The 25,600-nt window shown below is 42.9% G+C and overlaps 1 protein-coding gene across 1 annotated transcript in view; it reads right to left on the reverse strand.

Moving 5' to 3' along the window:
• The window catches only part of LOC311048692 (uncharacterized protein), a gene marked incomplete at its 3' end in the record, with an annotated part of 174,773 nt that overhangs the window by 26,199 nt on the left and 122,974 nt on the right, over positions 1 to 25,600 (reverse strand). Inside the window, exons 44-62 of the mRNA XM_084061954.1 lie at positions 23,339 to 23,506; positions 21,586 to 21,747; positions 20,658 to 20,891; positions 19,665 to 19,745; positions 19,336 to 19,515; positions 18,230 to 18,460; positions 17,188 to 17,382; positions 16,297 to 16,416; positions 15,972 to 16,160; positions 15,166 to 15,401; positions 12,786 to 12,908; positions 7,836 to 8,040; positions 6,414 to 6,578; positions 5,747 to 5,887; positions 4,372 to 4,542; positions 3,160 to 3,282; positions 1,604 to 1,797; positions 673 to 821; positions 151 to 278 (exon numbers count right to left, since the gene is read on the reverse strand). Coding sequence (XP_083918080.1) covers positions 151 to 278; positions 673 to 821; positions 1,604 to 1,797; positions 3,160 to 3,282; positions 4,372 to 4,542; positions 5,747 to 5,887; positions 6,414 to 6,578; positions 7,836 to 8,040; positions 12,786 to 12,908; positions 15,166 to 15,401; positions 15,972 to 16,160; positions 16,297 to 16,416; positions 17,188 to 17,382; positions 18,230 to 18,460; positions 19,336 to 19,515; positions 19,665 to 19,745; positions 20,658 to 20,891; positions 21,586 to 21,747; positions 23,339 to 23,506 — 3,195 coding nt within the window. The remainder of the gene's footprint in view (positions 1 to 150; positions 279 to 672; positions 822 to 1,603; positions 1,798 to 3,159; positions 3,283 to 4,371; positions 4,543 to 5,746; positions 5,888 to 6,413; positions 6,579 to 7,835; positions 8,041 to 12,785; positions 12,909 to 15,165; positions 15,402 to 15,971; positions 16,161 to 16,296; positions 16,417 to 17,187; positions 17,383 to 18,229; positions 18,461 to 19,335; positions 19,516 to 19,664; positions 19,746 to 20,657; positions 20,892 to 21,585; positions 21,748 to 23,338; positions 23,507 to 25,600) is intronic.

Raw genomic sequence — 25,600 nt, forward strand, 5'->3', positions numbered from 1 at the left:
TGTTTTGTATGTAACATTGCTCTGCTTTACATGCGCTTTGTAACTGTCTGTTTCCCCTTCATCTGACTGCACTGGCAGTGTTTATGTCCTTTGTACATCCTGTACTTCTTATTATGTGGACATAAATTAATATTTGAAATGTGTGTGTACCTGCAGAATGACCCAGTGACCCTCCTTGGCTGCCAGGTCCAGAGCTTGTTCAGCGACGACCTCTTGACCTTGACCCAGAGACACGTTATGGAAGTTCCTGTTGTCGAACGTGAAACCCAACTTCCTGCCTGGAAACAAACAAACAAACAGAACTCATATTTCTAAACTAGAAGATGCGTTCCATGCTCTTCCATCACGTCATGCCTCTTCAGGAGGTGAAGAGGTGAAAGTATTACCATGTTTCTCCTTCATTTGGTTCTTATATTATATTGTTGTAAATATATTGTTGTTGTAAATATATTATATATGTCTGTAACTCTGAGAGTTACAGACCTGTAAGGGTCCATTTGGCTCTATTTGTACTAATATATATTATGTCATTTTAGATTTAAGAGCAGAGTCTCATGAACACCTGATCAGATCTATAGAATAAAATAAGATAACACTCATTCATAAGGACTTTTATTAAGGTTTCTGTCATGGACCTTCAATAGTTACATTTAATAATGATAATAATAATACCATGTTTCTCTACGTCCTTCAGAGGGTCTACACCAGGAGACAGGATGAAGAACATGGGCGTGGCCGGCCCTGACTCCTCATAGGACACCGCAAAGTCCACAGATCGACCAATCACGTACTTGCTTCCCAGGTTCTCCTCCACAAAGTCTCTGTGGGGCAAAAAGACCAATCAGCTCGCTGGAAAACATAAAGACCAATCAACTCTCTGGAAAAAATAAAGACCAATCAGCTCGCTGGAAAACATAAAAACCAATCAACTCTCTGGAAAACATAAAAACCAATCAACTCTCTGGAAAACATAAAGACCAATCAACTCTCTGGAAAACATAAAGACCAATCAGCTCGCTGGAAAACATAAAAACCAATCAACTCTCTGGAAAACAAAGACCAATCAACTCTCTGGAAAACATAAAGACCAATCAGCTCTCTGGAAAACATAAAGACCAATCAACTCTCTGGAAAACAAAGACCAATCAACTCTCTGGAAAACATAAAGACCAATCAACTCTCTGGAAAACAAAGACCAATCAACTCTCTGGAAAACATAAAGACCAATCAACTCTCTGGAAAACATAAAGACCAATCAACTCTCTGGAAAACATACAGACCAATCAACTCTCTGGAAAACATGAAGACCAATCAACTCTCTGGAAAACATGAGGACCAATCAACTCTCTGGAAAACATAAAGACCAATCAACTCTCTGGAAAACATAAAGACCAATCAACTCTCTGGAAAACAAAACAAATACAATAATAATAATATTATAATAACCTGACTGCGTAGGTCATACGGTCTGGTCTTAAAGCCCTCATCATACACAGTTAATAATAATAATATTATAATAACCTGACTGCGTAGGTCATACGGTCTGGTCTTAAAGCCCTCATCATACACAGTTAATAATAATAATAATAATAATTATAATAACCTGACTGCGTAGGTCATCCGGTCCGGTCTTAAAGCCCTCATCATACACAGTCTCTGCAGAGAGCTCTTGTTCTTCCATTCCTGAGGAAACTTCTCCTTCTCTGGACACTTGGATTCTACAAACTTCTTCCAGCGTTTGGCTGAACCTTCCATGTCCCTGTCCAGGTTCTGGAACTGCTCCATGAGAGAGAGACACTGAGAGAGAGAGAGAGAGAGAGAGAGAGAGAGAGAGAGAGAGAGAGAGAGAGAGAGAGAGATTATGAATGAATGAGAGAGAGAGAACTCCATGGAAAACAGAGACTGGAGGAGATCACTTCCTGTTTGTTTACCTTTATCAAAGATTTTTAATTTAAAGATACGCAATCTCCGGTTTACTTCCCGTTTCTGCGTGACGTAGGTGCACACCTCTTTAGGAGACAGGAAGCAAGTTGGAGTCTATTGATTCCAATGGAAGAGTCAACGTGAACTCAGCTTCTGAACCATTCCTTAGCTCCATGGTTACTGAACTAAATATTGGACCCAATCGTCACAAGACACACAATATGAACGATTTTCATACTAAAATGGCTTTTTTTTTTAGTGACACAAATTAGGAGAAAATCTACTTTGTTATCGACGTTTCTCTATCGCAGCAACCCACTCTCGCGAGATTTGGGAAAATATCTGAAGGGTGATCTCGGTCCAGCTCCTGCAGTCTGACGGACGAGACATAGAGGGCTCTGTCTCTTATAATATAAGGGACAGAGCCTTTATATGTTATATTAGATTTGAACTCTATGCTCTGTCCCCATAAGATGCTCTAAATTGAGATTCTGAATATAGTATGTGAGATAATTATGGACGTATTAAAAAATAAATAAAAAGTGTGTTCCAAGGCTCAATAATATAATGTTCCATTATTAACTGTCTTGGTTGATGGGGCATGATTTGGGAATCATAACATTTTGCTAAACATAACATTCATGCTAATTTTCTAAACATATGGTCTATAGTGGTAAAATATATACCTTATAAATAAGGGCCTTTTATTTATAAGGTGTATATATATATATATATATATATATATATATATAGATATAGATATATATATATATATATATATATATATATATATATATATATATATACACATATATATATATATATATATATATATGTATAATTATAACATTGAGCAGAAACAGGAGCACATCTAGCATAAGACTGAATAATGTGTGTTTGTAGTGGGAATTTCATAGGTTTCTTAAAAGCATATTTGCCAATAACAGTTTGCTTTCAAACATGTAAAGCATTTATTTTCTTTAATGAAGAAAATACACAAACACACATCCATATGACGTTGTCAGCCAGGGAGAGGGGAGGGGGAGGGTGGTGGGGTGGTCGGGGGAGAACAACCATGCCTACTTAGGAGACCATTTGTAGGATTTGTGTACCACCTCGCCTCTAGTGGCTCTAATGGAGAATGCGTATCTTCGTATATTAACAATCTTTGCCTTTATCCCCCCATCACTTCCTGTTTGTTTACCTTTATCCCCCCATCACTTCCTGTTTGTTTACCTTTATCCCCCCCCAGGAGTGGTCAGACAGGAAGTCCAGCGGTGATGTCACTCCTGGCTGGACAGGGAACCTCAGCAGGAAGTCCAGCTCTTCAGGGTTTATCTCTTTGTTCACCAGCAGAACCTGTGAGAGGTGGAGACCTTAAAGGAGTAGCTCACCCAAAATAATACACAGTATACCCATCCTAGAGATCATATGGGTGTTTAGTGGTCATATGGGTGGACCATAGAGGTGTTTAGTGGTCAGATGGGTGGACCATAGAGGTGTTTAGTGGTCAGATGGGTGGACCATAGAGGTGTTTAGTGGTCAGATGGGTGGACCATAGAGGTGTTTAGTGATCAGATGGGTGGACCATAGAGGTGTTTAGTGTTCATATGGGTGGACCATAGAGGTGTTTAATGGTCATATGGGTGGACCATAGAGGTGTTTAGTGGTCATATGGGTGGACCATAGGGGTGTTTAGTGGTCATATGGGTGGACCATAGGGGTGTTTAGTGGTCATATGGGTGGACCATAGGGGTGTTTAGTGGTCATATGGGTGGACCATAGGGGTGTTTAGTGGTCATATGGGTGGACCATAGGGGTGTTTAGTGGTCAGATGGGTGGACCATAGGGGTGTTTAGTGGTCAGATGGGTGGACCATAGGGGTGTTTAGTGGTCATATGGGTGGACCATAGGGGTGTTTAGTGGGCATATGGGTGGACCATAGGGGTGTTTAGTGGGCATATGGGTGGACCATAGGGGTGTTTAGTGGGCATATGGGTGGACCATAGGGGTGTTTAGTGGTCATATGGGTGGACCATAGAGGTGTTTAGTGGTCATATGGGTGGACCATAGAGGTGTTTAGTGGTCAGATGGGTGGACCATAGGGGTGTTTAGTGGACCATAGGGGTGTTTAGTGGTCATATGGGTGGACCATAGGGGTGTTTAGTGGTCATATGGGTGGACCATAGGGGTGTTTAGTGGTCATATGGGTGGACCATAGGGGTGTTTAGTGGTCAGATGGGTGGACCATAGAGGTGTTTAGTGGTCAGATGGGTGGACCATAGAGGTGTTTAGTGGTCATATGGGTGGACCATAGAGGTGTTTAGTGGTCAGATGGGTGGACCATAGGGGTGTTTAGTGGTCATATGGGTGGACCATAGGGGTGTTTAGTGGTCATATGGGTGGACCATAGGGGTGTTTAGTGGTCAGATGGGTGGACCTCCTCACCTGGAAGGCAAGCTGAGCGCTGTAGGTCAGCTTGTCAGACTCAAAGAGCCCCCTGGTGGTGTAGCTGAACACACAGGAAGTGATGCTGTCCATCAGGTTGGACACGCGTTGGGTCAGGGCCTCATGGGGCGTGGCCTTCTGGACCGCCTTCTGGAACACCACACTGAACGCCTGCACACACACACACACACACACACACACACACACACACACACACACACACACACACACACACACACACACACACACACACACACACACACACGATGGATGTTATGGAGGTCTATGGTTCATAGAGTAGATGTTATAGAGGTCTATGGTTCATAGAGTAGATGTTATAGAGGTCTATGGTTCATAGAGTAGATGTTATGGAGGTCTATGGTTCATAGGTTAGATGTTATGGAGGTCTATGGTTCATAGAGTAGATGTTATAGAGGTCTATGGTTCATAGGGTAGATGTTATGGAGGTCTATGGTTCATAGAGTAGATGTTATAGAGGTCTATGGTTCATAGAGTAGATGTTATAGAGGTCTATGGTTCATAGAGTAGATGTTATGGAGGTCTATGGTTCATAGGGTAGATGTTATGGAGGTCTATGGTTCATAGGGTAGATGTTATAGAGGTCTATGGTTCATAGAGTAGATGTTATGGAGGTCTATGGGTCATAGAGTAGATGTTATAGAGGTCTATGGTTCATAGGGTAGATGTTATGGAGGTCTATGGTTCATAGGGTAGATGTTATGGAGGTCTATGGTTCATAGGGTAGATGTTATAGAGGTCTATGGTTCATAGGGTAGATGTTATGGAGGTCTATGGTTCATAGAATAGATGTTATGGAGGTCTATGGTTCATAGGGTAGATGTTATGGAGGTCTATGGTTCATAGGGTAGATGTTATAGAGGTCTATGGTTCATAGGGTAGATGTTATGGAGGTCTATGGTTCATAGAGTAGATGTTATGGAGGTCTATGGTTCATAGAGTAGATGTTATGGAGGTCTATGGTTCATAGGGTAGATGTTATGGAGGTCTATGGTTCATAGGGTAGATGTTATGGAGGTCTATGGTTCATAGAGTAGATGTTATGGAGGTCTATGGTTCATAGGGTAGATGTTATGGAGGTCTATGGTTCATAGGGTAGATGTTATAGAGGTCTATGGTTCATAGAGTAGATGTTATGGAGGTCTATGGTTCATAGGGTAGATGTTATAGAGGTCTATGGGTCATAGAGTAGATGTTATAGAGGTCTATGGGTCATAGAGTAGATGTTATAGAGGTCTATGGTTCATAGAGTAGATGTTATGGAGGTCTATGGTTCATAGAGTAGATGTTATGGAGGTCTATGGTTCATAGGGTAGATGTTATGGAGGTCTCATACCTTCAGAGAGAACTGGTACATGGGGTGGATGTTATGGAGGTCGTCCATGATGAAGTACAGTAAGGAGGCGCGGGCGGCGGCCGGCCGGTACAGCTCTCTGGCATCGTTGATCTGAGCTTCAGTCACCTTGGCTTCTTTTACCTGCAGCACCGTCCGTACAGTTAGCACCGCTAGTAGAGTTAGCACTGCTAGTAGAGTTAGCACTGCTAGCACAGTTAGCACCGCTAGTAGAGTTAGCACTGCTAGCACAGTTAGCACCGCTAGTAGCGTTAGCACTACTAGCACGGTTAGCACCGCGAGTACAATTAGCACTGCTAGTAGAGTTAGCACTGCTAGCACAGTTAGCACCGCTAGTAGTGTTAGCACTACTAGCACGGTTAGCACCGCTAGTACAGTTAGCACCGCTAGTAGAGTTAGCACTGCTAGCACAGTTAGCAATGCTAGTACAGTTAACATTGGTTAGCACTGCTAGTTGAGTTTGCACCGCATAGGTGAGAGAGAGAGAGAGAGAGAGAGAGAGAGAGAGAGAGAGAGAGAGAGAGAGAGAGAGAGAGAGAGAGAGAGAGAAATAAGAAAGCTAAACCTTTTATTCTAGTACAGTTAGAGTGGTTATTACAGCTAGCACAGTTAGCATAGGAGAGAGAGAGAGAGAAAGAGAGAGATCAACCTTCTCCTGGATGTCCGCGGCGGTGCGTTTGGTGGTCTCCAGGTTCTCCACCAGCTCTGTGTCTCCCAGGAAGTTCCCCGAGGCGGAGGACAGACGAGACAGAAGGTTGTCCTCCAGGGTCTTCAGGGTGATCTTAAAGCCGTTCTGCTGCTTCGTCAGGTTGGACTGTCAAAACACACACACACACACACACACACACACACACACACACACACACACACACACACACACACACACACACACACACACACACACACACACACACACACACACACACACACACACACACACACAGTTTCATTTGAGCAGTGGTTCCCAAACTTTGGGGGGAAATGATGGGGGCCAGGCAGACCCCAATAACTTTGACAGTGTACAAATGGAACCAAAAGGGCCGTGTGAGCGCAGATAAACTGTTAAAGTTAAAAGCCTTTAAGTGTCCATTTGGTTAGTTATCGATCATAATGACGGTAGTCTCGCGTCACCAGACTGTTGCCTCCCACAATTTACAAATGTTTCCGACATACAGTCTGGGACTCGGAAGCTCTGATCATGTGTAAGGGGAAAGCGGATGCCCCTCCCCTACCCACGTCCGTTTCAGCATTGTGCAGTGGCGCAAATGAGTCCGACTGGAATCAACGAATCTCATAAATATCGTTTATGTCTACTAGTGTCTTCTTTCACAGTTTTTTCGGCGTTAATTCCATGATACCTTTCTCAGTTTTCTGTGATAAACAATCCTCGCACAAATAACATGAATCTACCGCTCCTATGACTATGCTTCCGCCTCGGTTCTGTTTCCACTAGGACTACAGGTCCGCGGGCACCGCGTCGTGATTGGTCGAATGTTTTTCCGGTATGAACAACTTCCGTTACACAGCTTTCGGGAAGTGTAGTCCCAGACTCTATTTTATCATTCAGAGATTGTGGAATAGTTGTCTGGTGACGCGAGACTATAATGACGGGGACTCCATGGAACACCCATTTGAAAAGATACCCCATGAGAGTAGATTTGTACAGCTCTAGCAGTGACTCTCAACCATGTTCATTTCAAGGACCCCCACTTTAACATGCTTTAGGCCACACCCCCACTTTGACATGCTTTAGGCCACACCCCCACTTTGACATGCTTTAGGCCACACCCCCATTTTGACTTGCTTTAGGCCACACCCCCACTTTGACATGCTTTAGGCCACACCCCCACTTTGACATGCATTAGGCCACGGACCCCCATTTTTATCTCTGGGACCCCCGATCTACACTGTAAAATGATCAATGCCGTCAGTGTTAATTTAACTCTGAGAGTGTACAAATGGAACCTGAGTCCTGACTATCATATATGTAGCTGGAGACCCCCTGGACTTAGAGGTCTGTTTGGTTCTTATAACTATCAACCCCACACAGTGTTTTAAATGATGTGCTGACCTTGAGCAGCTCCAGGTCTGGTCTCTCCATGCTGACCACGGCCGCCAGTAGCTGGTCCTCCAGACCGTCTCTGGTCACGGTGAAGTTGACCAGGGTGCTCTGAGCCTGAAGCTCAGGCTGGTAGTGAGGACTGGCCAGCTTGGTGTGAAGGATGAGGCGGAAGGCTGGGTTATACTCACACTCCTTATCTCCTATCTTTATGTACCTGATGACCAGGAGAGAAGACACCATTAAGACCTGAGACTCACACTCCTTATCTCCTATCTTTATGTACCTGATGACCAGAGAGAAGAAATCATTAAGACCTGAGACTCACACTCCTTATCTCCTATCTTTATGTACCTGATGACCAGAGAGAAGAAACCATTAAGATCTGAGACTCACACTCCTTATCTCCTATCTTTATGTACCTGATGACCAGAGAGAGAAGACACCATTAAGATCTGAGACTCACACTCCTTATCTCCTATCTTTATGTACCTGATGACCAGAGAGAAGAAACCATTAAGATCTGAGACTCACACTCCTTATCTCCTATCTTTATGTACCTGATGACCAGAGAGAAGACACCATTAAGACCTGAGACTCACACTCCTTATCTCCTATCTTTATGTACCTGATGACCAGAGAGAAGAAACCATTAAGATCTGAGACTCACACTCCTTATCTCCTATCTTTATGTACCTGATGACCAGAGAGAAGAAACCATTAAGATCTGAGACTCACACTCCTTATCTCCTATCTTTATGTACCTGATGACCAGAGAGAAGACACCATTAAGACCTGAGACTCACACTCCTTATCTCCTATCTTTATGTACCTGATGACCAGAGAGAAGACACCATTAAGACCTGAGACTCACACTCCTTATCTCCTATCTTTATGTACCTGATGACCAGAGAGAAGACACCATTAAGACCTGAGACTCACACTCCTTATCTCCTATCTTTATGTACCTGATGACCAGAGAGAAGAAATCATTAAGACCTGAGACTCACACTCCTTATCTCCTATCTTTATGTACCTGATGACCAGAGAGAAGAAACCATTAAGATCTGAGACTCACACTCCTTATCTCCTATCTTTATGTACCTGATGACCAGAGAGAGAAGAAACCATTAAGACCTGAGACTCACACTCCTTATCTCCTATCTTTATGTACCTGATGACCAGAGAGAAGAAACCATTAAGATCTGAGACTCACACTCCTTATCTCCTATCTTTATGTACCTGATGACCAGAGAGAAGACACCATTAAGATCTGAGACTCACACTCCTTATCTCCTATCTTTATGTACCTGATGACCAGAGAGAGAAGAAACCATTAAGACCTGAGACTCACAGTCCTTATCTCCTATCTTTATGTACCTGATGACCAGGAGAGAAGAAACCATTAAGATCTGAGACTCACACTCCTTATCTCCTATCTGTATGTACCTGATGACCAGAGAGAGAAGAAACCATTAAGATCTGACCAATTATGTTTGTATATATAGACGCTCAACGTCAAGCGACAGGGTGGATTCGAACCCCAGACTCCTCACGGGTCCGTTTGGTCGTACCATAGACTGTAATATGAATGGACAAAGCCATGGTCATACCATAGACTGTAATATGAATAGACAAAGCCATGGTCATACCATAGACTGTAATATGAATAGACAAAGCCATGGTCATACCATAGACTGTAAAATGAATAGACAAAGCCATGGCCGTACCATAGACTGTAAAATGAATGGACAAAGCCATGGTCGTATCATAGACTGTAATATGAATAGACAAAGCCATGGTCATACCATAGACTGTAATATGAATGGACAAAGCCATGGTCGTACCATAGACTGTAATATGAATAGACAAAGCCATGGTCGTACCATAGACTGTAATATGAATGGACAAAGCCATGGTCATACCATAGACTGTAATATGAATGGACAAAGCCATGGACATACCATAGACTGTAATATGAATGGACAAAGCCATGGTCGTACCATAGACTGTAATATGAATGGACAAAGCCATGGTCGTACCATAGACTGTAAAATGAATAGACAAAGCCATGGTCGTACCATAGACTGTAATATGAATGGACAAAGCCATGGTCGTACCATAGACTGTAATATGAATGGACAAAGCCATGGTCATACCATAGACTGTAAAATGAATGGACAAAGCCATGGTCGTACCATAGACTGTAAAATGAATAGACAAAGCCATGGTCGTACCATAGACTGTAATATGAATGGACAAAGCCATGGTCATACCATAGACTGTAATATGAATGGACAAAGCCATGGTCGTACCATAGACTGTAAAATGAATGGACAAAGCCATGGTCGTACCATAGACTGTAAAATGAATGGACAAAGCCATGGTCGTACCATAGACTGTAAAATGAATGGACAAAGCCATGGTCGTACCATAGACTGTAAAATGAATGGTCAAAGCCATGGTCGTACCATAGACTGTAAAATGAATGGACAAAGCCATGGTCGTACCATAGACTGTAATATGAATGGACAAAGCCATGGTCGTACCATAGACTGTAATATGAATGGACAAAGCCATGGTCGAACCATAGACTGTTTTGAAGCCACTTTTTTAGCAAATTGAAATCTGACGCCTTTGTACTTCCGGTCCCGAAATGAAAACGTAAGCGTCTGCTATTGGCTGCAACCGCAGCGAGGGCGTGTCCTCACTCAGTAGAACCAGTAGAAACCCTAGAAACGACTTTAAACTAGAGATTGAGAACATAAAGTGTTTATGAAATAGTTTACTACGGCAATAAAATCAAGTGTAAAGTCGACCCAAAAGTCCCCCTCCTTCACTGCTATTATATTGAGAGTAATGTTTAATGCAACCAGCATTTTCTTTTGTGTTGAAAACCACCCGTTTTCAACGGGCCATATCTCCAAAATGGCTGCTGGCGGTAGAAATGTTTTTACGCAGATCCCTCCTCCAACCCACGGACACAATTTTTTTTTTTTTTTGTACACAACGTGCTTCCACAGCGTTTCAAAGATCGTCTATTTAATGTATTAAAAGCTAGCAAGGGGATAAAAAAACAATGTTTTAATATCAGGCAGTCAATGTGTTAATAGGAACTGCATGTTATAGTAGAACCCGGAAACCAGCTTCAATTCCAGCACCGGGGGTTTGCCTGCTGCGTTTTACTCTCATTACTAGAGATGGGACGATAAGCGTTATTATTGTTTATCGTGATAAAAAACAATCACAATAATCATATCTCAGAGATTATAAGTTCTGGTGAAATTGTCCTTCATCATACACTAGGATGAATGAGCTGTTGTTGAGATGCAAAAGATAGATACAAAGCGTGTAGATCTGCTATTTTTGGCAAATGTTCCACCCCAGACCATGGATGCTGGGGTCCAAGTGGTTAACAACAGTTTTAAGCATATTTAGATTATCGCGACAATATCGTAAATCGTAATTATTTTGGTCACAATAAGCGTGACATTAATGTTCATATTGTCCCTATTCATCACAGTGTAGAGTCAGAGCTCTATTCATCACAGTGTAGAGTCAAAGCTCTAATCATCACAGTGTAGAGTCAGAGCTCTATTCATCACAGTGTAGAGTCAGAGCTCTATTCATCACAGTGTAGAGTCAGAGCTCTAATCATCACAGTGTAGAGTCAGAGCTCTAATCGTCACAGTGTAGAGTCAGAGCTCTATTCGTCACAGTGTAGAGTCAGAGCTCTAATCGTCACAGTGTAGAGTCAGAGCTCTAATCATCACAGTGTAGAGTTAGAGCTCTATTCATCACAGTGTAGAGTCAGAGCTCTAATCATCACAGTGTAGAGTTAGAGCTCTATTCGTCACAGTGTAGAGTCAGAGCTCTAATCATCACAGTGTAGAGTTAGAGCTCTATTCATCACAGTGTAGAGTCAGAGCTCTATTCATCACAGTGTAGAGTCAGAGCTCTAATCATCACAGTGTAGAGTCAGAGCTCTATTCATCACAGTGTAGAGTCAGAGCTCTATTCATCACAGTGTAGAGTCAGAGCTCTATTCATCACAGTGTAGAGTCAGAGCTCTATTCATCACAGTGTAGAGTCAGAGCTCTATTCATCACAGTGTAGAGTTAGAGCTTTATTCATCACAGTGTAGAGTCAGAGCTCTATTCATCACAGTGTAGAGTTAGAGCTTTATTCATCACAGTGTAGAGTCAGAGCTCTATTCATCACAGTGTAGAGTTAGAGCTTTATTCATCACAGTGTAGAGTCAGAGCTCTAATGAAGTGCTTCTCAGACTTTTTAGCTCAAGACCCAAAAGAGAAACTTTTTTTTAATGGTCCCGACACGTAGTTTGTGAAACAGTGCACTGTGGGTCTGTTTGACGATCACGTGATTAGTGTTGATTGATCGTTTCCTGTCCTATAAGGCATTGGTTCTCAAAGTGGGGTCCTGGGACCCCCATGGGTACTTGAGGGGGTTCCAGGGGGTCCCCAGCTAAATGATGGATAGGAGCCAAATGGACCCTTATGGGTCTGTAACTCTGAGAGTGTACAAATGGAACCAAATGGAGTCCATTTGGTTCCATTTGTACACTCTCAGAGTTACATTAACATTGATTTTACAATATAAATTGGGGTCACAGGCATAGATATGCCATTAAATGGGGGTCCGTAGCCCTAATGCATGTCAAACTGGGGGTCCTTGAAATTAAAATGGTTGAGAATCACTGCTAGAGCCGTATAAATCTTCTCTTATGGGGGTCCCTGGCATATCTTTTCAAATGGGGGTCAGGGGGCTAATAAGTGTCAATTTGGGGGTCCTTGACATGAAAAAGTTTGAAAACCACTGCTATAAGGAGTGTGTGTGTGTGTGTGTGTGTGTGTGTGTGTGTGTGTGTGTGTGTGTGTGTGTGTGTGTGTGTGTGTGTGTGTGTGTGTGGGGGGGGGGGGGGGGGGGGGGGGGGGGTCCCACCTGCCCTTCTTGATGGTCTCTCGGCCCAGCAGGGGTCCCAGGACGGGGTCCAGGCTCTCCTCCAGGTTCTCTATCAGAACCACGTCTCCACAGGACAGCGCCCCCTCTAGGGCCTCCAGGTACCTGTCAATCAAACAGAGAGCATGAGGAACCTCTGATCTCCCTGTTCTACCTGTCTGTCTGTTTACCTGTCTGTCTGTTTAGATGTCTGTCTGTTTACCTGTCTGTCTGTTTACCTGTCTGCCTGTTTACCTGTCTGTCTGTTTACCTGTCTGTCTGTTTACCTGTCTGCCTGTTTACCTGTCTGCCTGTTTACCTGTCTGTCTGTTTACCTGTCTGTCTGTTTACCTGTCTGCCTGTTTACCTGTCTGCCTGTTTACCTGTCTGTCTGTTTACCTGCCTGCCTGTTTACCTGTCTCACCCTCTCTGTCCGATGCATATGACACAAAGCATAAACCTGTCTCACACTCTCTTACCCTCTATGTATGACACAGACATAAACCTGTCTCACCCTCTATGTATGACACAGACATAAACCTGTCTCACCCTCTATGTATGACATAAACCCGTCTCACCCTCTATGTATGACACAGACATAAACCTGTCTCACCCTCTATGTATGACACAGACATAAACCCGTCTCACCCTCTATGTATGACAGACATAAACCCGTCTCACCCTCTATGTATGACAGACATAAACCTGTCTCACCCTCTATGTATGACACAGACATACACCTGTCTCACCCTCTATGTATGACAGACATAAACCTGTCTCACCCTCTATGTATGACACAGACATAAACCTGTCTCACCCTCTATGTATGACACAGACATAAACCTGTCTCACCCTCTATGTATGACAGACATAAACCCGTCTCACCCTCTATGTATGACACAGACATAAACCTGTCTCACCCTCTATGTATGACAGACATAAACCCGTCTCACCCTCTATGTATGACAGACATAAACCTGTCTCACCCTCTATGTATGACACAGACATACACCTGTCTCACCCTCTATGTATGACACAGACATAAACCTGTCTCACCCTCTATGTATGACACAGACATAAACCTGTCTCACCCTCTATGTATGACACAGACATAAACCCGTCTCACCCTCTATGTATGACACAGACATATACCCGTCTCACCCTCTATGTATGACAGACATAAACCTGTCTCACCCTCTATGTATGACACAGACATAAACCTGTCTCACCCTCTATGTATGACACAGACATAAACCCGTCTCACCCTCTATGTATGACAGACATAAACCTGTCTCACCCTCTATGTATGACAGACATAAACCCGTCTCACCCTCTATGTATGACACAGACATATACCCGTCTCACCCTCTATGTATGACAGACATAAACCCGTCTCACCCTCTATGTATGACAGATATAAAGCTGTCTCACCCTCTATGTATGACACAGACATACACCCGTCTCACCCTCTATGTATGACAGACATAAACCCGTCTCACCCTCTATGTATGACACAGACATAAACCCGTCTCACCCTCTATGTATGACACAGACATAAACCCGTCTCACCCTCTATGTATGACAGACATAAACCTGTCTCACCCTCTATGTATGACAGATATAAACCCGTCTCACCCTCTATGTATGACAGACATAAACCTGTCTCACCCTCTATGTATGACACAGACATAAACCCGTCTCACCCTCTATGTATGACAGACATAAACCTGTCTCACCCTCTATGTATGACACAGACATACACCTGTCTCACCCTCTATGTATGACACAGACATAAACCCGTCTCACCCTCTATGTATGACACAGACATACACCTGTCTCACCCTCTATGTATGACACAGACATAAACCCGTCTCACCCTCTATGTATGACACAGACATAAACCCGTCTCACCCTCTATGTATGACACAGACATAAACCCGTCTCACCCTCTATGTATGACAGACATAAACCTGTCTCACCCTCTATGTATGACAGATATAAACCCGTCTCACCCTCTATGTATGACAGACATAAACCTGTCTCACCCTCTATGTATGACACAGACATAAACCCGTCTCACCCTCTATGTATGACAGACATAAACCCGTCTCACCCTCTATGTATGACACAGACATAAACCCGTCTCACCCTCTATGTATGACAGACATAAACCTGTCTCACCCTCTATGTATGACAGATATAAACCCGTCTCACCCTCTATGTATGACACAGACATAAACCTGTCTCACCCTCTATGTATGACAGACATAAACCTGTCTCACCCTCTATGTATGACAGATATAAACCCGTCTCACCCTCTATGTATGACACAGACATAAACCTGTCTCACCCTCTATGTATGACAGACATAAAGCTGTCTCACCCTCTCTGTCCGATGCGTATGACCCTCAGTGCGTCTCCATACTTGGTCTTGATCCACTGGGCTCCTTGTAGCTGAGGATCCACCATGAGAGGCCAGCGCTGGCAGGACGTCAGGATGGCGGCGTTCTCCGTTGACATCCTGTCGGCGGGGAGACCCTCGTTCTGCCAGGACGCCACGTCCGCGTCGTCCATCAGCATGCTCAGGGGGTCCAGGTCAGGGGTCACCGGGATGGGCGTCTGGAAGAATCAAACGAATCAACTTTATTGTCACACAACGACAAACAGAGCAATGTTTAGCCTCTACTCCAGTGGTTCTCCAACCTTTTTGGCTCAGGTCAGGTCAACCCTGTAAATAACTTTTTCATCCACGGCACCCCTGAATTACATCGTTACTTACTTACTTATAGGACCCTCCATTTATGTCATATTACGGTACTTAAAAATGTAAACATTTCCTCCTAAGATACAGCATGTCATGAGGAAAACATGAGAGAATATCAGTTTCCATTTGGGCAGGTTGAAAATAATTCTATACTTTTACGTTCAACCACCCTGGGTGGAACAGTCGTCAAAAATAGCAGATCTACAAGCTCACAACGCATCGCAACGCGATGCGTTGTGAGCTTGTAGATCTGCTATTTTTGACAAAGAGATTTGGTGTAGGTCCAAAAGTGATATGGATCAATTCCAAATATTATCAAACTTTGAGAAACCCTGCTCTACTCCCTCCTGTTGTGACTGACTGACAGTGTGACTGGGTTACTGTTGTCCTCGTCTTTGATCTCATTGTGTGAGAAGCCCACCCACCGTCAACTGGTTGAGGAAGGGTCTCCAGGCCTGGTCCATGAGCTGGACTCTGTAGGTCTTGGTGAAGTAACCCAGGTAGGAGACGAAGGCGGTGACCAGCAGAACGTCTCCACACAGAGTCCTCTCCTGGTTCCTGAAGCTCTGAACCGCATCCGCCCAGCGGACCTTCTCTGACGACAGACCTCCTACCTGGAGTATCATTATTATTATTATTGACAGAGAAAAACATGTGTGTGTGTGTGTGTGTGTGTGTGTGTGTGTGTGTGTGTGTGTGTGTGTGTGTGTGTGTGTGTGTGTGTGTGTGTGTGTGTGTGTGTGTACTCACCAGGCGGTTGGCCAGTGAGATGGTGTGAGAGGTAGAGTCTGCCTCCTGTTGGCTCCTCAGTTTGTCAGCCGTAGCTTTCTCAAACTTAGCCGTCAGCTTGGCTAGGTTCTCATCAAGTTCCTGACACACACACACACACACACACACACACACACACACACACACACACACACACACACACACACACACACACACACACACACACACACACACACACACACACACACACACACAGGATTGAAGGATCCCATACATGCAAACATATTTAGTTACATCCGTACTTAACACGTTGGCTGCCAGAATTATTTATTTATTTTCTACAGTAGACTGCCAGACTTTTTCAATGAAAAAATAAAAGTACTCAGGAGCCGAGATACAGAATTTCTAAGTTTTAAGTTAACAAGGAAGCGGATGGGAGTCTAAATCTTCGAAAAATCATATCTCCTTGGTCTTTGGGTCAAATTTAAAAAAAAAATATATATATATATATATATATTTTGAAAAACTTTTTTTTTTGAAAGAACGCAGATCTGCGTTCTTGGCAGCGTCGGTTCTAAGGACGCAAAAGAACGCAGATCTGCGTTCTTGGCAGCGTCGGTTCTAAGGACGCAAAAGAACGCAGATCTGCGTTCTTGGCAGCCAATGTGTTAAATGACTTAAATCTGTAGATTGTCAAACGTTTAACAAAATGTATCAATCCCTCTTCATGGCAGTCACCTCAATCCTCAGTATTGAGACTATTGTTTAGTTTTGTGACGTTTTTCCTCTACTTTTGCACAGTTTTCTCACATGGATCTTTTCCTTGATATTACTATAATATTATACTATAATATGTTATATAATATTATACTATAATATGTTATATAATATTATATTATACAGTTTTCTCACATGGATCTTGGCCTTGATGGTGGACAGTTTCTTCTGGGCGGTTGCCAGGTCAGTGTTGGCCTTGTTGAGAGCCTGGCGCTTGGGCTCCACCTCACAGTACACCTGGTAGAACTTGACTATGTTTAGGACCCAGGAGCACAGGCCCGCCGCTGCGTAGGACTTGGTGGCAACAAGGTCCTGCTGGAACTCTTTATCCTGCAACAATGTAACTTATGTATGTAACTGTGGTTCTTCTTCTTTCTACTGCATGAAGAACATCAACAATGTATCCATATACAATAAAACATATGTATGTAACTGTGGTTCTTCTTCTTTATACTGCATGAAGAACATCAACAATGTATCCATATACAATGAAACATAACTTATGTATGTAACTGTGGTTCTTCTTCTTTATACTGCATGAAGAACATCAACAATGTATCCATATACAATAAAACATAACTTATGTAACTGTGGTTCTTTATACCGTTGGTTCTCAAAGTGGGGTCCGGGGACCCCCAGGGGTACTTGAGGGAGTTCCAGGGGGTCCCCAGCTAAATGATGGATAGGAACCAAATGGATCCTTATGGGTCTGTAACTCTGAGTGTACAAATGGAACCAAATGGACCCGTTCCATTTGTACACTCTCAGAGTTAGATTAACATTGATTTTACAATATGAATTGGGGTCCCAGAGATAGAAATGCCATTAAATGGGGGTCCGTAGCCCTAATGCATGTCAAACTGGGGGTCCTTGAAATTAAAATGGTTGAGAATCACTGCTAGAGCCGTAAAAACCTTCTCTTATTGGGGTCCCTGGCTTATCTTTTCAAATGGGGGTCCGCGGGGTAATAAGTGTCAATTAGGGGGTCCTTGACATGAACAAGTTTGAGAACCACTGCTTTATACTGCATGAAGGAATAATATGGCAAAGAGCGAAAATAGCAGAACTGTATGCTCACAATGCAGTGTAATGCATTGTGAGCTAGAAACTTGTTATCTAAAAACATTTTAAATATAGATAAGTATAACAATAATACATTATAATTATTCTTGCTAACCTGTAGGTACGGCTGAATAGCTTTGAGGCAGCTGTCCGGGATGTTCTCCTTGTTGAAGCTCCTCAGGGAGTCCAGGAAGCTGTCCACCTTGGCCATCATCACCTTGGCCGCCTTCCAGCTGCGGTCCTTTGGCACGCGGCCGCCCGGCGCCATCAGAACCATGACTGCCGCCGTTACGTTGGTCACCGCCGCCACCGGAGAACTGAACGACTTCAGCTCTGTGAGGTTGTTCTGGAGGAGATGATGGAGAGACAACATGAGATGATGGAGAGAATCTACAAGCTCACAACACATCACGTTGTGATGCGTTGTGAGCTTGTAGATCGGTTATTTTTTTGCTGTATGTTCCCCCCAGAAAAGGATGCTGGGGTTCAAAAGGTTAAACGTCAAGTATTAAGTTATTTTCAATCTGTCCTATAATGGAATCAGATGTAACAGACTCAAGCTTTCCTCCTGACATACTGCATCTTAGGTTAAATATTTACATATTTATGTAGCGTAATTTACATACATGTAAGGTCCAATACATCATTCAATGCTTTACTGATAGTGTTCAGGGCCTGTAGGACAGAACTACCTTATTGAGCGTGTTCAGGGCCTGTAGGACAGAACTACCTTATTGATAGTGTTCAGGGCCTGTAGGATAGAACTACCTTATTGATAGTGTTCAGGGCCTGTAGGATAGAACTACCTTATTGAGCGTGTTCAGGGCCTGTAGGACAGAACTACCTTATTGATAGTGTCAGGGCCTGTAGGACAGAACTACCTTATTGATAGTGTTCAGGGCCTGTAGGACAGAACTACCTTATTGATAGTGTTCAGGGCCTGTAGGACAGAACTACCTTATTGAGCGTGTTCAGGGCCTGTAGGATAGAACTACCTTATTGAGCGTGTTCAGGGCCTGTAGGATAGAACTACCTTATTGATAGTGTCAGGGCCTGTAGGACAGAACTACCTTATTGATAGTGTTCAGGGCCTGTAGGACAGAACTACCTTATTGATAGTGTCAGGGCCTGTAGGATAGAACTACCTTATTGAGCGTGTTCAGGGCCTGTAGGACAGAACTACCTTATTGAGCGTGTTCAGGGCCTGTAGGACAGAACTACCTTATTGAGCGTGTTCAGGGCCTCCTGTGCAGCGGTCAGAGCAGGCTCAGCCTTGGCCAGGTCCTCCTCACAGTCCCTCTGCTTGCCGCTGACCTCCACAGCGATGGCCGCCACCTTCCTCTCCTCCTCATCAGCCACCGCTTTCTCCTTGGAGACCTTCTCCTTCTCTGTGCCGACAACCTGTATGATCCACATGTTACTGTATGATACACATGTTACTGTATGATACACATGTTACTGTATGATACACATGTTACTGTATGATACACATGTTCCAGACTCTATATAACAATCAGAGATAGTGGAATAGTTGTCTAGACTAGTGTTACCTGGATCAGTGTGTCAGCATCCTGTTTCTTCAGCTCTAGTTCCACTTCCTGTGCGGCCAGCTTGGCTTTCAGCTCATCCACCTGTAAGAGGGTCAAAGGTCATCATTGTACTAGACAACTAGAGGTAGAGATCCTACTCAGTGCATTAAAAAACAACATGAAAATATACTATGTATAAAAACATACATCAAAAACATATTGCACAGTAAGGTCATATATCATATAAGTGTCTCTTTGCCTGCCATGGACGCGTTAACGCGTCGATGAGTTTTTAAATTGTTTTATAAAAGATCTATCATCCGGAGTGAACACTTTCACTCTGACTCACACGGATACATAAATATATACTACATGTATTTATGATTAAGTCTTGTGCGCGGGTACATAACAGTACAACTTATGGTTGTGAAGATGTGAGAGAAGATAAGCTTGATACTGTTGTTGCTGCACCTATCAAATATATTCTGAGCAATAATTCTATCAATCATTATTCCATCAATGAAATGTTTGATTCATTGAAAAAGTATTTCGGTAAAATATTGAAAGGTAGTCATCTAGTCAACGTAATCTACATTACATTACATTACATTACAGTCATTTAGCAGACACTTTTATCCAAAGTGACTTACAATAAGTGCATTCAACATAGGTAGGGAACTAAACTACTAATCACCAGAAGTCTTAAGTGCATTTTCAGCAAAAACAAGCAACCAAGAGTATACCTAGCGCTAAGGTAAAAGTGCATTATATCAGCTACCTAGAATCTACCTAGTAATCTAGAATTTATGTGACATAAATCTTCTCTTCTGGTGGGCTCGCTGACACAAAAGCTTTTCAGATATAATATGAATACATGTGGGTGTTTGACTTAAAACGTTTGAAAACCACTGACATAGAGTCTACTATTAGCTGGTGAGGTGTATGCTATGAACCTGTACAGAAAACTGTAAGGTGAGGTGTGTGCTATGGTGTTCTATGGTGTGTGCTATGAACCTGTGCAGACGTGCTGCTGAGCTTCAGGAGGCCGTTCTCCAGGCGTTGGATCTTGGTGGTGAGGTCCCGACTCTTTTGTCCCAGCAGGCTGCCGTACAGCTTGATCTGCTCCAGGAAGGACTTGGGCGTGGTGTAGTTGTAGCGCCTCTCATTGGCCAGGTACTGCTTGGAGGCGTGGTTGACGCTCAGGTGGACGAAGGCCATGAACTTACTGACCGACACCTTCACCTCGTCCTGAAAAAAACAGTTTACATTCAGTTACTGACCAATCTGGGAACCCAGAGCCAACTGAAAAGGAAAAACAGCGACCTCTGCTGTTTGCTACTATGTCAGTTAGCTCTGGGACAATGCCGACGCAGCACCTGTGCGCCAGGAAACCAGGGTTTTGGTCTGCCTTCAGCGCTCCACTTCCGGTGGTGCGACTATGTTTTCATTCCCACTAACAATATTTCTACACAGAACACTAACACCACTTCTCCCAGAGAACATGGATGGTTTTGGTTATAAGCCCACTTGTTTCTATGATGAAAGAGTAAGTTAAAACGTGAATATCTTTCTGTGGTTTTGTCTGCTTCGAGGACGCTATTGTTAAATGAGTTTTGGTTAGTTTTGAGTGGGGAAGGATCGACGGACACGTAAATCCCGCCCACTACATTTGATTGGGTAAAGCGCGGCCTGCTTCCTGATCTGAAGGCACGCCCACTTGTAGGCCAGTGTGTACGCGTTATGACGAACCTTCACGACAGATTCCAACGCAGAGCAGAATCTGTTCTTGAGAGATTAGTTACTGACTGTCTCTGGTACAGTTAGGGTTAGGGTTAGTACAGTAACAGTATGTATGTAAAATAGTACAGTAACAGCATGTAAAATAGTACAGTAACAGTATGTAAATAGTACAGTAACAGTATGTAAAACATCACATCCTCACTTGGATATTCTCCACTCCCTGAAGGAACTTGAGGCTGACAGACTCTAGCGCCTCCTGTGGCCACTCGTGGAACCAGTCGATGGCGGTGCAGTTGACCACCGCCGGGAACTTCCTGCTGCGAACCCTCAACTTCCTGCCGACTGGAGAGAAACACAGAGCCACCTGCATGCACACACACACACACACACGCACGCACGCACGCACGCACGCACGCACGCACACGCACACGCACACGCACGCACACACACGCACACGCACACGCACACAACAGTGATTTTATGAATGATGCTTTTAATACATTTTGCAATTTTTAGCCGTAAGCCTAAAGCCGAAAACAGTTGCTGATCTACAAGCTCACTGTAGCTTGTAGATCATCTATTTTTCGGTGCACGACACAAGTGCACAACAAAGTATAAATCAGGCATAACTCTATCTCAAATCCCTAAACCTAACTTCTAAATGCCTTATCCTGATCCTTAATATGATCCTTACTACGATCCTATGATCACTATCCTGACACTAACAACAACATGAAGGTTTTCATATTTACAAAGGTATTGTTGTATACTTCATATAACATACATACAGATGTTAGATGATCACATGTTATCAGTATCTCTTGCCTGCGCGTTACCCCAACTTGACAGCCCACGCTGCCAAAGTGTTGTGTATGTTTGGAACCACATATGTTTGTGAGCAAGTGTTCTCTATTATGAACATCAATAAAACAAAGTGTTCTCTATCATGAACATCAATAAAACAAAGCTGCTCTCGGCTCACGACCGAACACTTGAGTAACATTCTGAAATTGGCTGCCACTCAGGATGTGGCGCCTGATATTGACGCACTTGTGAAAGCTAAAAGATGCCAGGTTTCAGGAGTGAAATAAACAATGTGTAACACCCCACGCATGAGAGACTGCACCCTGATATAGTTCTGTGAAAAGTATTGCCTTTTGTGGACATGTAAAGACAGTGAACGGTGTGTGATTTACTGTAATGATGTGATGTCAGTCACCTCATTTCATAAGTTTGGTTTGTTGAAATTGTTCATGCAATGCACAGCTTTTAGTTTTCTAATGTTGCCTACAAGGCAGGGAGTACTCAACCCTCTTTAATTGTTTCTACCTCAGTTTGTACTTTGCATGGTTTGTTGAGTTAACACAGGGTTAATATGAGGTATTATCCTAGAAGAGTTGTTTTATTCATTTATTATTTTGTATTTTTGTTCAATCCCAGATAGGCTGTGACTTAAAGTTTTATGGATTTGTAGATACACTGAGATGAAGTCTAAGTTCGAATCACTGAGGCATTGTGTTCTTGTTTTTTTTCCAAATAAGAGGATTATTTGTGAAGTTTACATTTTCAGAATGTGCTTGTATTAACTATGACTAAGTAAAGTAAACAAAGAAAACTATCTGAAGTTGTTGTTGTATTATTAGTTATTATGCCATGATTTTACCAGTCCGGTACCGGTCCGGTACCGGTCTGGTACCGGTCCGGCCCTCTGGCCCTCTGGCCCCCTGGCCAGAGGAACTTCAGAAGCTGTAATAATAATAATAATAAAGAAGCTGTGTTCACGTTCACTCTTCCATTGGAATCAATAGACTCCGACCTGCTTCCTGTCTCCTAAAAAGGCTCCACCTACTTCACACAGATACAGGAAGTAAATGTCTTGCTATGTTTAATCTGTCTTGGACTGGGCCCGACTGGGCCCGACTGGGCCCGACTGGTTTGGTCTCCACGTTCCTCACCTTGAGCTGTCTGCGAACGCGGTCGATGAAGAACTTCCAGCAGTTGTCCTTGGTGTCCATCAGGCCGGTGGCTCGAACCTCAGTCCTCACGCTGCCTATGATGTTCTCCACCTCGTCATCAGGGAACAGCTCAGGGATCTCTCCTGAAAAGCACAGATTGCATAAACTCTGTGTATGGGGCGGCCATAGCTGAATGGTTAGTGAGCCCGCCTAGAGAGCCAGAGGCCCTGGTTGCCCCGGGTTCGATTCCAGGCCAGGTCAGCATATGTGTCGATGAAATGAAATTTGTCCCTGAGCAAGACTCTTAACCCCTAATTGCTCACAGGTTCTCATTGGAAACAAGACCGCAAGGACTTTCATGAGCGACCTGTTAACACATTGACTGCCTGAATTATTTTCACTACCTATTGTTATTCATGCCAGAGATTGTCAATGAAAAAAAAAAAGTACTCAGGAGCCGAGATACAAAATTTTAAAGTTTTAAGTTAACAAGGAAGTGGATGAGAGTAAAGATCTTCGAAAATTCATATCTCCTTGGTCTTTGGGTCAAATTAAAAAATTAAAAAAAAAAAAAAAAAAAGTCAATGTGTTAAAAGGAATTATCCTTATCCTGTATAAAGACAGTGTCACCAGATCACATAAACTCTGTGTATAAAGACACTGTCACCAGATCACATAAACTCTGTGTATAAAGACACTGTCACCAGATCACATAAACTCTGTGTATAAAGACACTGTCACCAGATCACATAAACTCTGTGTATAAAGACACTGTCACCAGATCATATAAACTCTGTGTATAAAGACACTGTCACCAGATCACATAAACTCTGTGTATAAAGACACTGTCACCAGATCATATAAACTCTGTGTATAAAGACACTGTCACCAGATCATATAAACTCTGTGTATAAAGACACTGTCACCAGATCATATAAACTCTGTGTATAAAGACACTGTCACCAGATCACATAAACTCTGTGTATAAAGACACTGTCACCAGATCATATAAACTCTGTGTATAAAGACACTGTCACCAGATCACATAAACTCTGTGTATAAAGACACTGTCACCAGATCACATAAACTCTGTGTATAAAGACACTGTCACCAGATCATATAAACTCTGTGTATAAAGACACTGTCACCAGATCATATAAACTCTGTGTATAAAGACACTGTCACCAGATCACATAAACTCTGTGTATAAAGACACTGTCACCAGATCATATAAACTCTGTGTATAAAGACACTGTCACCAGATCACATACACTCTGTGTATAAAGACACTGTCACCAGATCATATAAACTCTGTGTATAAAGACACTGTCACCAGATCACATAAACTCTGTGTATAAAGACACTGTCACCAGATCATATAAACTCTGTGTATAAAGACACTGTCACCAGATCACATAAACTCTGTGTATAAAGACACTGTCACCAGATCACATAAACTCTGTGTATAAAGACACTGTCACCAGATCATATAAACTCTGTGTATAAAGACACTGTCACCAGATCATATAAACTCTGTGTATAAAGACACTGTCACCAGATCGCATACACTCTGTGTATAAAGACACTGTCACCAGATCACATAAACTCTGTGTATAAAGACACTGTCACCAGATCATATAAACTCTGTGTATAAAGACACTGTCACCAGATCACATAAACTCTGTGTATAAAGACACTGTCACCAGATCATATAAACTCTGTGTATAAAGACACTGTCACCAGATCACATACACTCTGTGTATAAAGACACTGTCACCAGATCATATAAACTCTGTGTATAAAGACACTGTCACCAGATCACATAAACTCTGTGTATAAAGACACTGTCACCAGATCACATACACTCTGTGTATAAAGACACTGTCACCAGATCACATACACTCTGTGTATAAAGACACTGTCACCAGATCACATAAACTCTGTGTATAAAGACACTGTCACCAGATCACATAAACTCTGTGTATAAAGACACTGTCACCAGATCACATAAACTCTGTGTATAAAGACACTGTCACCAGATCACATACACTCTGTGTATAAAGACACTGTCACCAGATCACATAAACTCTGTGTATAAAGACACTGTCACCAGATCACATACACTCTGTGTATAAAGACACTGTCACCAGATCACATAAACTCTGTGTATAAAGACACTGTCACCAGATCACATACACTCTGTGTATAAAGACACTGTCACCAGATCATATAAACTCTGTGTATAAAGACACTGTCACCAGA

This window comes from Gymnoscopelus microlampas, assembly GCF_963454915.1.
Source record: "Gymnoscopelus microlampas genome assembly, chromosome: 7".
NCBI classification, from domain to species: domain Eukaryota; kingdom Metazoa; phylum Chordata; class Actinopteri; order Myctophiformes; family Myctophidae; genus Gymnoscopelus; species Gymnoscopelus microlampas.